General features: G+C 50.1%; 1 protein-coding gene across 7 annotated transcripts in view; it reads right to left on the bottom strand.

Annotated features, from left to right (window-relative positions):
- Nucleotides 1-249: 249 nt before the first annotated feature.
- The window catches only part of SEC31A (SEC31 homolog A, COPII component), a 157,648-nt gene continuing 143,029 nt past the window's right edge, over nucleotides 250-14,868 (bottom strand). For all 7 annotated transcript variants that reach the window (XM_075352408.1, XM_075352403.1, XM_075352400.1 and 4 more), the window contains 5 exons: nucleotides 10,582-10,637; nucleotides 10,283-10,507; nucleotides 9,021-9,140; nucleotides 8,800-8,871; nucleotides 250-786 (listed from right to left, as the gene is read on the bottom strand). In XM_075352408.1, coding sequence (XP_075208523.1) covers nucleotides 607-786; nucleotides 8,800-8,871; nucleotides 9,021-9,140; nucleotides 10,283-10,507; nucleotides 10,582-10,637 — 653 coding nt within the window. In that variant the 3' untranslated portion in view covers nucleotides 250-606. The remainder of the gene's footprint in view (nucleotides 787-8,799; nucleotides 8,872-9,020; nucleotides 9,141-10,282; nucleotides 10,508-10,581; nucleotides 10,638-14,868) is intronic.

Below are 14,868 nucleotides of genomic sequence, written 5' to 3'. Positions count from 1 at the left end.
TAGTATGGGCGTGTAATAGGCTGCTGACTAGGATACTATAGACCTGTAAGTATGAACGGCGCCCTATGTAAGCCACTAGTGTGCAATTTTATCATCTAGCGATCACTCCCTCCACGTTTTCGAGTTGTGTGAGTGATTTGCTCCTCTTGCACCTGTGATGTTTCCATCTATTGGGGGTCTGGTAGTGCATTAGTTTTTTGGCCTGGGCGTTTAGTTAGTCCACTTTGAAATGAGAAGAAGCCACCACGATTTTAATTTGGATCACATATTTTATTTTAGCTGAGACAATTTGGCAACTAAATGTTTTGCAAATGTGAACCATTAAAATAACAAAATATATATATATATAACCTTGGTCAAAGATTTGAGAGTAGGATTCAGGAAACTCGACTGACATGCGCTGGGAATAATCCATGAAATACAATAATGCTTAAAGAAAAAACCTTCTTAGATTTATATAAAAAAAAAATGCTGAAAATAAATTCAGGAGTCACAAAGTGTTTGTGATTTGAAAGTTTTAAAAACATGCTAGTCCTTGGTCCGTCATCTTGTACAAGGTGCAGAAGCTCTTCAAGAAGTGGTAAAGGAAGTCTCTGAGTAAACAGTTCACACCCCAAGTTTATTGGCCTGGGTAAGCACTACTTTGAGCACCGGCATGAAGGCGGATGTTTCACTGAAGTTACTGGTGCTCACTATGTGGGTGTGGATATTCAGCCCTTCCACATAGTTTCGAGACTCAATACTTCTTGCAATGTTGTGTAAACCTGCAATTATTGCAGCAGATAGCTAGAGAAGACAAGGAAAGAAATGGTTACAAGAGAATTTAGCCTTTAACCAGAGTTAAGCTGTGGGGGATTTCACCCTTGCAATTATTTACTTATATTTCTTTTATTATTGTACTTCTTCCTTAGGGTAAGTGCACAAAAGGTCTTTCAGGAGGGTACACGCCATGCTACCCGCTTGAAAAAGTGCTAAAGGAACAAACGTATTCACTACATGTTGTACATGTGTTTTCAGTCTACTAAAGATTTTTGCTTCAGGCAATCTCATGCAAGCCAGTCTGTGCAACCCTTCCACCATCACCGATTAGCAGCTTGCAGACAATGTTCATGCCAATCAGAGGTGTGGGCGGGTTATACACCGCTCAACAATCTGTGCTCTACTACATCTACAGCCGAGAAAACACTAATTCTGTCAAAACAGCACCAAGGAGTCCAGTAAATGATACATCGCTGGAATCAGGGTCACTGCCATCAGGGTCATCATGCTGCTCTAAGCTGTTTATATATACTGTGACTATTTACTTACTGCAGGGTATATACTCATTTTGTTTCTCTCTTTGGTTTTATCTGTTAAATGGGCACAGTGTACATGTATACCATATTCTGCTCCGGCTCATTTCTTTCGTTTTGTTGTAGTTTCTTGTAGTTTGTACAAGCACGGGTGTGCCTTCCCCCCCGTCCCCCCTATTGAGCTAGGCATTTTATTAATATAGCTTTCCAAGGGCAGATGGCTGAACTAGTGGGACCCTGATCTACATGATGGTCGGCTGACACAAGGTGAAGTTTTAATACTGAAGGATATAACTATACAGATTGGGTAACACCTTGTCACGGTGGAAAGGCTTTTACGCTTTTTTGATCTTTTGATCAAAAAAGAGAATTTTGTTTACTTACCGTAAATTCTTTTTCTTATAGTTCCGACATGGGAGACCCAAACCATGGGTGTATAGCTTCTGCCTCCGGAGGACACACAAAGTACTACACTAAAAGTGTAGCTCCTCCCTCCGAGCATATACACTCCCCGGATGACAAATCCAACCAGTTTAGTGCCAAAGCTGAAGGAGGACATCCACCCATAAGTAGAGATAGAGTAAAACCCGGAATAACCGGAACTTCTGTCTACAACAACAGCCGGTGAAAACACACGGAACAAGAAAGCTGCCAACAGGCAACAGGGAGGGTGCTGGGTCTCCCATGTCGGAACTATAAGAAAAAGAATTTACGGTAAGTAAACAAAATTCTCTTTTTCTTTATCGTTCCTTATGGGAGACCCAAACCATGGGACGTCTCAAAGCAGTCCATGGGTGGGAAATAAACAGAAACTGAGAAGTAGGCGAAACCTAACTTCACAAATGGGCGACAGCCGTCCGAAGGATGCGTCTGCCCAAGCTCGCATCTGCCGAAGCATGAGCATGCACTTGGTAGTGCTTCGAAAGGGTGTGCAGACTAGACCAAGTGGCAGCCTGACAGACCTGCTGAGCCGTAGCCCAAGAGGCACCGACAGCTCTGGTCGAGTGCGCCTTAATCCCCGGCGGGGGAGGCATCTGAGAACATAGGTAGGCATCGGATATGGCCGACCTAATCCAATGAGCTAGGGTCGGTTTAGAAGCCGAGAGACCCTTGCGCTGACCTGTGGTCAGCACAAAAAGAGAGGTGCACCGCCTAAAAAAACAGCGGTGCGTGACACATAGATCTGGAGCGTCCGCACCAAATCTAAAGCATGCAACGCTTTCTCAAAGCGATGCACAGGGGCCGAACAAAGGGAAGACAATGAAATGTCCTGGTTAAGGTGGAACGGAGACACCACCTTAGGGAGAAGGCCCGGAGTTGGATGGAGAACCACCTTGTCTTGGTGAAAAAAACCAAAAAGGGTGACTCCGAAGAGAGCACAGTCAAATAAGAGACTCTCCTGAGAGAAATTATGGCCACCAGAAAAAACACTTTCTGTGAAAGACTAAACAACGAAACCTCCCTAAGAGGCTCAAAGGGGGGTTTCTGTAAGGCCATGAGGACCAAAGAAAGGTCTCAGGGATCCAGAGACCGCCGGTAAGGCGGAATGATGTGAGATGCGCCCTGCATGAAGGTGCGCACCTGGGCCAGTCGGGCGATACGCCGCTGACAGAGCCGAGACCTGTCCCTTGAGGGAATGAGGGACAGACCTAGCTGCAGGCCGGACTGTAGAAAGGACAGGATTGTCGGCAAGGAAAAAACGGCCAAGGAGCATGGCCGGAAGAACGACACCAGGACAGGAAAATTCTCCAAGTCCTGAGGTAAAACCTGGCCGAGGAAGACTTCCAAGCCTGAGTCATAGTGAAGATGACCTCGGAAGGAATGCCTGAAGCCGTAAGGATTCAGGGCTCAAGAGCCACGCCGTCAATCTGAGAGCCGCAAAATTGTTGTGGAAACGGACCCTCTGAGAGAACGTCTGGCCGGTCCGGGAGATGCCACAGCACCTCTACGAACAGACGGAGCAGGTCTGGGAACCAAGCTCGCCTGGGCCTGGGGCGATGAGTACGACCCGACGGCCCTCCATTTTGATCTTGCGCAGGACTCTGGGCAAGAGAGCTAGAGGGGGAAACACGTAGGCCAGACGGAACTGGGACCAATCTGGAACCAGCGCGTCCGCTGCCAAGGCCTGAGGATCGTGGGAGCGAGCCACGTAAACCGGGACCTTGTTGTTGTGCCGGGATGCCATTAGATCCACTCCCGGAGTGCCCCGCCTGCTAAATTGACCGGAACACTGCCGGATGCAGGGCTCACTCGCCGCTGTCCACGGTTTGACGGCTGAGATAATCTGCCTCCCGGTTTTCTGCGCCTGGGATGTGGACTGCGGATATGGTGGACTTGGAGTCCTCCGTCCACTGAAGGATATGTTGAACTTCCAACATTGCTAGGCGGCTGCAAGTCCTAGGACTACAGCCCTGATTTCCAGCACATTGATCGAGAGGGCTGATTCGGACGGAGTCCAAGTGCCCTGTGCTCGGTGGTGGAGAAACACTGCTCCCCAGCCGGATAGACTGACATCCGTGGTGAGAATCACCCATGACGGGGCCAGAAAGGAGCGTCCCTGGTACAGAGAGAGGGGCCTAAGCCACCACTTAAAGAGAGCTCCTGGTCTGTGGCGACAGAGCCACCAGCCTGTGCAAGGAAGAAGTCCCTTGTCCCAACAGCGGAAAATGTCCAGCTGCAGGGGACGCAGATGGAACTGGCAAGGGGAACCGCTTCTATTGACGCCACCATCTGACCCAGCACCTGCATGAGGTGCCTGATGGAATGACGGCGGAGCCTCAGCAGAGAGCGAACCGCCAGATGAAGAGACTGCTGTTTGACTAAGGGCAGCTTCACAAGTGCCAGCAGAGTCTCGAATTGCATCCCTAGGTACGTAAGTTCCTGGGTCGGGGTCAGAGTGGACTTGCAAGCGTGGCGAGAGTGAGCGAGACACTCCGCTGACAGTCTGCACTGGATGAAGCCCTGACTAGAAGGGCGTCCAGGTAAGGAATCACTACCAACCCCTGGAGGAGCAGAACTGCAACTGGTGAATACACGAGGGGCCGTGGCTAACCCAAAGGGGAGAGCCACGAATTGGAAATGTTCCTCTCCGATTACAAAACGTAGCCAACGCTGGTGTGAAACTGCGAATGGCACATGCAGAGAGACATCTCTGATGTCGATGGATGCTAAGAAATCTCCTTGGGTCATTGACTGATCGCAGAGATTCCATGCAAAATTGCTGCACCTGAACATGCTTGTTGAGAAGCTTGAGATCCAGGTCGGAAAGCACCGTCCTTTTCGGGGACTAGGAAGAGATTTGAGTAGAAATCTCAGAACCGTTCCCAGTCGGGAACTGGTACAATTACTCCATTGGCCTGCAAGAATGCCACGGCCTGTGAGAAGGCGGCGGCCTTGGAGCAGGGGGGAGTTGTCAGAAAAAATCTGTTTGGCGGCTGAATAGAATTCTATTCTGTAGCCGTGGGAGATGGTAACCCACACCCACTGATCGAAGACGTGTTGAAACCACACGTCGCCCAAGAGGGAGAGCCTGCCACCGACCAAGGACGTTACTGGCGCGGCCAGATAATCAAGAGGAGGCTGCCTTGGTGGCAGCAGCTCCTGCCGACTTAGGACGCGGCTTCATGCGCCAGTTGGTTTACGGACCTTGGCTGAGTTAGTGGACGAGGCCGAGGGCTTAGAGGACGACCAGTTAGAGGAAACGAAAGGAACGAAACCTCGACTGGTTCCTGCCCTGGAAGGTTTCCTGGGTTGTGGCATGGAAGTACTCTTCCTGCCAAAAACTTCCTTAATAATTTCATCCAGTTGTTCACCGAATAGACTGGTCCCAGCAAAAGGGAGTCCAGCAAGGAACTTCTTAAGAAGCATCTGCCTTCCACTCTCGAAGCCACAGGAACCTGCGGATAGCATGGGAAGTAGCCAAGGCCACCGCAGTGCGGTGACAGTCTCCAGCTATAGGATGAAAAGACTGAAGCCTGGAAGTTAAGGCAACCAATTCGGGCATAAAGGCCCTGGTGAGGGAATGCATCTCCTCCCGAGAAGCAGAGATGGCTTTGAGAGCCCGCACTGCTGCAAAAGATGGGGAGAACGAGGCCCCTGCCGCCTCATATATAGATTTGGCCAGAAGGACAACCTGGCGGACAGTGGGATCCTCAGAGAGGTGCCGTCAGCCACTGATACAACTGTCCGGGCTGAAAGTCTAGACACTGGAGGGTCCACCCTTGGTGAATGAGCCCACTCCTTGACCACCACTGGTGGAAGGAGGAAACAGTCATCAGAACCACGCTCTGGGAAGCGTCTGTCAGGACAGGCTCTGGGCTTGGTCACAGTGACCTGAATGCTGGAGTGGATAAGGAACACACTCCTTGTTCTCTTAGGCAAGGTATACTGATGCTTTTCTGCCAAAGAGGGGTGCTCCCCTGATACAGGCGGATTGAGGTCCAGTACAAATATAATGGACGCAATCAAATCATTAGCATCTGCGTCACTTTCGAACAGATCAATGGGGTACATGGAGAGCGTCCGAGCCCCCAGTAAGGCATCCTCCTTGTCCTGCGAGTCAGCTCGTGAACCAGAGCCGCGGGGCGAGGAGGGAAAGGGGACCCTGCGTCTCCATTTTAGGAGGACGGGCTCCCAGATGAAGAATCCTCTGTGAGCTTTGCTGAGCGAGCCGTAGCAGCAGAAGTGCCCTGAGAAGGGGGCTGATGCATGCTCAGCAGTGTCCGGGACAGCTGTCCCCTGGAGAGAGGGATTCTACCCCGGAGCCGGAGCAGCCGGAGGGACCACTGGGGATAAGCCTCCAGGCTGAGGCACCACTATGTCAGAGCAGGCATCACAATGTGGTTATGTGCTCGGTACAGACAGTACGAGTCAACATGCGGTGCATAATAAAAAACAGCCTTGCAGCCCTGCACTGATATGAGACATGCTGCAGAAGTGGGGGCTCTGTCCAAAAAGACCCCCAGCAGAGTATATAAACAGAGTATATAAGCAGCAGCACAACCAGAGGTTGTGGCTTGCCAGACCGTTTAACATAACATCTCTGTGCCCTCCAGATTCCCCAGAAGTGGGGGCTTTTCGGAAAAAAAACCCCAGCAGAGTATATAAACAGAGTGTATAAGCAGCTGCACAACCGGAGGTTGTGGCTTGCCAGACTGTTTAACATAGGGGCATCTCTGTGCCCTCCAGATCCCCCAGAACTGGGGGCTCTGTCCCAGGCCCCCATTTGTCACAATGTGTTTGCAGACATTGATCTCTGTGCCCTAGAACGCTGAGAAAATGGCGTCCGCAGCGAGGAGAGGGGGCGGGGCCTACTCTGAGAACAGGACGGAGGGCAAATGAGGCATACAGGGGAGGGAATCTTTCCTCAGTGAGGAGTGTCCCTTCCCTGTGCTGAGCAGCCGGTGGGCGGAGCCACCCTGTCTCACTGCACTGACTGACATAGAATCGAAACTAGGCCTCAGGCGAAGCCGGGGCCTAGATTTAAACATGCGGCCAGCGTGCAGGCACCATCGGCGCGGTTCTCCAGTGAAAACTGGAGAACCGGCCGGAAATGTTAAAACATACATATAACACATTCTCCCCCACAAATAAAGTACAAGGGACCCCTAGAAAGACCACTTTCTGTGGTAATAACGTCTCAGTACTTAGCTTGAGACACAGGTGCCAGGTCCCTGGGGGGTCATCGCTCCGTCCGGCAGGATCCTGAACAGGGCTGCGGATGGAGACCGGTCTCCTGCAAAGCAGTGAGAACCGTGATGGCTCCCACTTCAAGCCAGAGCCCCAAGGGATGGCGAAGGAGCGCGGCATGTGAAGGCTCCAGCCCTGAAATCAACCTTACCAGCACCGCCGACACAGTGGGGTGAGAAGGGACATGCCGGGAGTCCAGATTGGACCCGCTTTTCTTCCAAATCTTTGAAATCAAAAATCAAAAATCAGAGGATGCATGTGTGTGTGTGACCTCCTGAACACAAAGCATTGAACTGGTTGGATTTGTCATCCGGGGAGTGTATATGCTCGGAGGGAGGAGCTACACTTTTAGTGTAGTACTTTGTGTGTCCTCCGGAGGCAGAAGCTATACACCCATGGTTTGGGTCTCCCATAAGGAACGATAAAGAAAGTGGTGTTTACTGGGTACCCTATGTTGTTTATATGTACTATAAATGTTTACTTACTATAGGGTATATGCTCATTTTGTTTCTGTCTTAGCTTTTGTCCGTTTTCAGATTCCATAACAAAAACCTGCTGACAGATTTTCATTAAAGATGTTGTACGCATATTCCTTTGGAGGCCAATAGATCTGCATATATTGCCCACAACAGAGTATGGTATGGAGACTAAGGGTACCTTCACACTTTAGCGATGCAGCAGCGATCCGACCAGCGATCTGACCTGGTCAGGATCGCTGCTGCATCGCTACATGGTCGCTGGTGAGCTGTCAAACAGGCAGATCTCACCAGCGACCAGTGACCAGCCCCCAGCCAGCAGCGACGTGCAAGCGACGCTGCGCTTGCACGGAGCCGGCGTCTGGAAGCTGCGGACACTGGTAACTAAGGTAAACATCGGGTATGGTTACCCGATGTTTACATTAGTTACCAGCGCACACCGCTTAGCTGTGTGTGCAGGGAGGGGAGCCGTGCACACTGAGCGCTGGCTCCTTGCTCTCCTAGCTACAGTACACATCGGGTTAATTAACCCGATGTGTAATGCAGCTACATGTGCAGAGAGCAGGGAGCCGCGCACACTGCTTAGCGCTGGCTCCTTGCTCTCCTAGCTACAGTACACATCGGGTTAATTAACCCGATGTGTACAGCAGCTACATGTGCAGAGAGCCGGAGCCGGCAGCACAGGCAGCGTGAGAGCGGCGGAGGCTGGTAACTAAGGTAAATATCGGGTAACCACCTTCGTTACCCGATGTTTATCTTGGTTACAGCTTACCGCAGCTGCCAGACGCCGGCTCCTGCTCCCTGGTCGCTTCATTTGTCGCTCTCTCGCTGTCACACACAGCGATCTGTGTGTCACAGTGGGAGAGCGCCTTTGAAGAAAACGAACCAGGGCTGTGTGTAACGAGCAGCGATCTCGCAGCAGGGGCCAGATCGCTGCTCAGTGTCACACACAGCGAGATCGCTAATGAGGTCACTGCTGCGTCACAAAAAGCGTGACTCAGCAGCGATCTCGGCAGCGAGCTCGCTGTGTGTGAAGCACCCCTAACAGTAGTAAGGAGTCGCACAATACTCTGTGTTTCTGCGCAAGACTCTTAGATGTGCATAAAGGCACATGGTTTTTAATATACATTATCAGTAATTTATACGCAGTTTCTGACTCATCTGATTGTACCTAATCACTGTAGCCTTGAAACTCATATAACTCATAAGGAGGCACACACGGCTTCGCAATTCACAATTTTGACTGTTATAAAGTCTATAAATCAGACAGTATTCCTCTACGGAGATACACCAGGGCCAATCACAGCTCTGTAAGACTCAGAGATCACAGAAAGCTAACATACCGTTTGCTCTCTTAGCTTGTCATACAGGGACTCCAGCCTCTTATTTGCATCATCCAATTTCCTTTTAGTTTGCTGAAAAAGAAATAAAGAAGAGGGATAAAAGGTTAGCAATATATAAATTAAAATAATGCCAATATCACAGAGCATAATATATACTAAAAAAGCGGTAATAGAATTATGGGGGAAAATGTGAAACATGACATTATGTCAAGGAAACTCACAGGGTCGATGGCTGATAATAAACATCTTTGGATTAGGGCTTCAAAAGTCGTCTTGAGGATTAGGTGCTCCTCAGGGATTGGGTTCTTGGTAATCTTCTCAGCGGGCAAATTGTGTATAGCCTGAAAAATGTAAAAAATAAAAATAATAATATGTGTGTGTATATTTCTCATATACACAAAATATAGGAATTCTTGGCTGATTTCTTTTGACTTTCTCATAATGCAACACAAAGAAGCAGTGTGTTTCAGGTGTGAATTAAAATAAATCCACAGGTGTGTCTCTAATTAAAGCACGTGTTGCCAATAAACCTATCAGAAGCTTCCAAAGACATGACATCATCATATGAGCTGTCCCATATTGTTTAAAGGCTTAGTACTCTAAAGGGCCATTTACACGCTGCGACAACGCTAACATTATATCGTCGGGGTCACGGTGTTTGTGACGCACATCCGGCGTCGTTAGCGACATCGCAGCGTGTGACAGGCTGGAGTGACCTTAAACGATCGCAAAAGAGTCAAAAATCGTTTGTCTGAGAGAGGTCGTTTATTTATGAAAAATTGTTGTCTGGTCAGTAGCGATGTTGTTCCTCATTCCTGCGGCATCACACATCGCTATGTGTGACACCGCAGGAGCGACAAACATCTTCTTACCTCTGTCCACCGGCAATGAGGAAGGAAGGAAGTGGGCGGCATGTTCCGGCCGCTCATCTCCGCCCCTCCTCTGCTATTGAACGGCTGCTGTGTGATGTCGCTGTGATGCCGCACAAACCACCCCCTTAGAAAGGAGGCGGTTTGCCGGCAGCAGCGACGTCGCAGGGAAGGCAAGTCCGTGTGACAGGTGTTAGCGATGTTGTGCGCCACGGGCAGCGATTTGCCCGTGACGCACAACCGACGGGGGCGGGTACGCTCGCTAGCGATATCGGTAATGATATTGCAGCGTGTAAAGTACCCTTTAGTGTATGTAAACTTTTGACTTTGCAGCAAGTAATAAACTGCCTTAAAACATTCTCTCTCTCTCTTTCATTATTCTGGCACTTGGCAAATATAAAGAATTTTGGTTCCTAATTGACTTAAAACAGGAAAGGTTTATTCTGATTTCATGTCAGGTAGTGAGAAATACATACATATGTGTCTTTTTAGATAGTGTATATAACCTTCTAGCTTCAACTGTACAAGCTTATGATATAAATGCATTTTACTTGAGATCGTTTTCTGGCAATTCTATAAAAAAAGCTGCGGGAGAAGTGTCATTTTAATCTAACCTGTATGGTGTTGCCGATCGGAGCACCCGGAGCACCTTCTGTATTAGGCTTTGAGGAATCAAGGTGTATTCCTGGTTGTGGAATTGGCATGTGTGATGGCTGATATGGTACCGATGGTGCAGGAGCTGCAGGCAATGGCGCTTGCTGCGGTTGGGACCGTGAGTCTGTCACAGGGTTCATTATAGGAGCTGTAATTGGCGGAGGAGGAATGCGGTTTTCAAGAACCTACAAAGAACATAAGAGCATGATTTAGCAATTTCGATCTCCGCTCTCCAACAGACTGTTATTCTATCACAAACCTTCTTTTTTGAAGTTCTACTGAGCGCAGGAGGGTCATTCCATCCATTCTGAGGCCCTACGAAAAATGAAACAAAACAGTTTGCTCAGGTTGTAATACTGAAAAGATGTGGCTAATAGAACTGTTTTATGAGATTATGATTAGAAGAAGGTTGAAGAATGCCACAAATGGCCAAAGCATCACGTGTTAGAGGGAATACTAGCTTTCCAATCTATTGCTGGTTCTGGGATTGAGACAAACACACTGGGACTTAATAATATACATGTACAGTGATTATAGATACACATATATACGTTTACTGTACATGTATACTCTTATGTCCCACTGTGTTTGCGTTTCAATCATATAGAAGTTGTGAATGAGCCATTAGTGGTGATCTCAGGTCATGGAGCCCCACCAAGGAAATCTTTTTGACATTTCTTGATAATGTGACAGAAGATGTGAGTCTCAACTTCAATTCTTTAGGCCAAAGAAGATCATAGAAGAAGTACACACCAAAAAAGAGAGGGAAAAGTGACTTTCTACATGCTTTTTTTCCGGATTAATTATGCACACTGATAAATTAACTGCTTTCATATAGAGGATTATTATTTAAAGGGAGTCTGCAACCCCAAAAAAGGGAATTTTGTTTACTTACCGTAAATTCCTTTTCTTCTAGCTCCTATTGGGAGACCCAGACAATTGGTGTATAGCTTCTGCCTCCGGAGGACACACAAAGTATTACACTTTAAAAAGTGTAACCCCTCCCCTCTGCCTATACACCCTCCCGTGGACCACAGGCTCCTCAGTTTTGGTGCAAAAGCAGGAAGGAGAAAACTTATAAATTGGTCTAGGGTGAATTCAATCCGAAGGATGTTCGGAGAACTGAAGACCATGAACCATAAGAACATATCAACATCAACAACATGTGTACACAAAAGAACAACCAGCCCGAAGGGCACAGGGGTGGGTGCTGGGTCTCCCAATAGGAGCTAGAAGAAAAGGAATTTACGGTAAGTAAACAAAATTCCCTTTTTCTTTGTCGCTCCATTGGGAGACCCAGACAATTGGGATGTCCAAGAGCAGTCCCTGGGTGGGTAAAAGAATACCTCAATAAAGAGAGCCGAAAACGGCCCCCTCTTACAGGTGGGCAACCGCCGCCTGGAGGACTCGCCTACCTAGACTGGCGTCTGCCGAAGCATAGGCATGCACTTGATAGTGCTTCGTGAAAGTGTGCAGACTAGACCACGTAACTGCCTGACACACCTGCTGAGCCGTTGCCCGGTGCCGCAAAGCCCAGGACGCACCTACGGCTCTGGTAGAATGGGCTTTCAACCCTGAAGGAAGTGGAAGACCAGAAGTACGGTAGGCCTCGAGAATCGGTTCCTTGATCCACCGAGTCAAGGTTGACTTGGAGGTCTGAGAGCCCTTACGCTGGCCAGCGACAAGGACAAAGAGCGCGTCTGAACGGCGCAGGGGCGCCGTGCGAGACACGTAGAACCGGAGTGCTCTCACTAGATCCAAAGAGTGCAAATCCTTTTCACACTGGTGAATTGGATTAGGGCAAAAGGAAGGTAAGGAGATATCCTGATTTAGATGAAAAGGGGATACCACCTTAGGGAGAAATTCCTGGACAGGACGCAGAACCACCTTATCCTGGTGGAAAACCAGGAAGGGGGCTTTGCATGACAGCGCTGCAAGCTCAGACACTCTCCGAAGTGATGTGACTGCCACCAGGAAGGCCACCTTCTGAGAAAGACGGGAGAGAGAGACATCCCGCAGCGGCTCAAAAGGCTGTTTTTGAAGTGCCGTCAGAACCCTGTTAAGATCCCAAGGTTCCAACGGACGTTTGTAAGGTGGGACCATGTGGCAAACCCCCTGCAGGAACGTGCGAACCTGCGGAAGACTGGCTAGACGTGGTTGAAAAAACACGGAGAGCGCGGACACTTGGCCCTTGAGAGAGCCGAGGGACAAACCCTTGTCCATTCCAGATTGTAGTAATGAAAGAAATGTGGGTAAAGCACATGGCCATGGAGGAAAACCGTTATCAGAGCACCAGGATAAGAAGATTTGCCAAGACCTGTAATAGATCTTGGCGGACGTTGGCTTCCTGGCTTGTCTCATGGTAGCAATGACATCCTGAGATAGCCCTGAAGACGCTAGGAGCCAGGACTCAATGGCCACACAGTCAGGTTGAGGGCCACAGAATTCAGATGGAAAAACGGCCCTTGTGACAACAAGTCTGGGCGGTCTGGAAGTGCCCACGGTTGACCCACCGTGAGATGCCACAGATCCGGATACCACGACCGCCTCGGCCAGTCTGGAGCGACGAGAATGGCGCGACGGCAGTCGGACCGGATCTTGCGTAGTACTCTGGGCAGCATCGCCAGAGGGGGAAACACATATGGCAGTCGAAACTGCGACCAATCCTGGACCAGAGCGTCCGCTGCCAGAGCTCTGTGATCCTGAGACCGTGCCATGAAGGCCGGGACCTTGTTGTTGTGTCGTAATGCCATGAGATCGACGTCTGGCGTTCCTCAGCGGCGACAGATCTCTCGAAACACGTCTGGGTGAAGAGACCATTCCCCCGCGTCCATGCCCTGACGACTGAGAAAATCTGCTTCCCAGTTTTCCACGCCCGGGATGTGAACTGCGGAGATGGTGGAGCCTGTGACTTCCACCCACTGCAGAATCCGCCCGACTTCCTGGAAGGCTTGACGACTGCGAGTGCCGCCTTGGTGGTTGATGTAGGCGACGGCAGTGGCGTTGTCCGACTGGATTCGGATCTGCCTGCCCTCCAGCCACTGATGGAAAGCCAATAGGGCTAGATATACTGCCCTTATCTCCAGAATATTGATCTGAAGAGACGATTCTATTGGAATCCAGGTTCCTTGAGCCCTGTGGTGGAGAAAAACCGCTCCCCAACCTGACAGGCTCGCGTCCGTGGTGACCACGGCCCAGGTTGGGGGGAGGAAGGATTTTCCCCAAGACAGAGATGTGGGTAGGAGCCACCACTGAAGTGATGTTTTGGTTGCAACTGAAAGGGAGATGTTCTTGTCGAGGGAAGCCGAACTCTTGTCCCATTTGCGAAGAATGTCCCATTGGAGTGGCCGTAGATGGAATTGCGCGAACGGCACTGCCTCCATAGCTGCAACCATCTTCCCCAGGAAGTGCATGAGGCGCCTTAAGGGGTGTGACTGACTCCGAAGAAGTGACTGCACCCCCGCCTGCAGAGAAAGCTGTTTGTCCCGCGGTAGCTTGACTAACGCTGGCTGGGTATGCAACTCCATCCCGAGGTAAGTCAGTGATTGGGTCGGCGTCAACTGAGGGTAGGTGGATCCCGCAGGCAACATAGCCCCACAAGAGGTACAGGCCGCGAAAAAAATCTGTGCCTTAGTAGCTTTGCTCCTTGTGGACGACATGCTGTTGTCTCTTAGGAGAGTGACCACTGAGGGTATATGGGAAAAGGGTATACCGCCTTTCCGAACAGATATATATATCTATAATATATATATATATATCTATATATCTATATATATATATATATATATATATATATCCCGGCACCTTAGGGGGACCAGCACCGGGTGACCGGTGTGGCTTACCAACCGCTCACGAGCGGGGTGTGTCCTCCAGATTCCCTGTCGTGGATCCCCCGGAGCTGCAGAGCCTTGCTGCTGAATAGCATCCACCGGCAGAATGGAGTGGAGCCGGGGGCGGCGCTAGCAAAGAGCGGGAATCTGGAGTCCCCAAGTGGACAATGAGGGGGGAGGGAGACATGCAGGATGCTCTAGCCCTCAAGGCCGACGTCATGTCGGTAATCCCGCCCTTACCCCTGACAGGCAGGCTCGGGGGCGGAATTTTTCGGACTAGGCCGCGGCAAAGCCGGGGGCTAAATTTAAGGCCGCGCCCGACAAGCAGGCACGGTCAGCGCGGAAGTCCGCCGAAAAGATAACGGACGGAACCACCGCGGCTTCCAGGGAGCAGGTGCGACCCCTGTACAGTCCCCACATGAGGATACAGAGTACCTTCAAGTTGCAGGGCCCGGTCCCTGGGGATGAAGAAGCTCCGGTCCGGCAGGTTCCACCAGGGGCTGCGGAGGGAGCACGGTCCCAGCACATGGATGACCGCATAGGATCCCACTTCTCCCAGAGCCGCATAAGGGATGGTGAAGGAGACGGCATGTGGCTCCAGCCTCCGTACCCGCAATGGGTACCTCAACCTTAACAACACCGCCGACATAGTGGGGTGAGAAGGGAACATGCCGGGGGCCCCGTGGGGGCCCTCTTTTCTTCCAACCGACATAACT

This window comes from Anomaloglossus baeobatrachus, chromosome 1 (assembly GCF_048569485.1).
Source record: "Anomaloglossus baeobatrachus isolate aAnoBae1 chromosome 1, aAnoBae1.hap1, whole genome shotgun sequence".
Classification (NCBI taxonomy): Eukaryota; Metazoa; Chordata; class Amphibia; order Anura; family Aromobatidae; genus Anomaloglossus; species Anomaloglossus baeobatrachus.
This window is presented reverse-complemented; position numbering and strand designations above follow the sequence as displayed.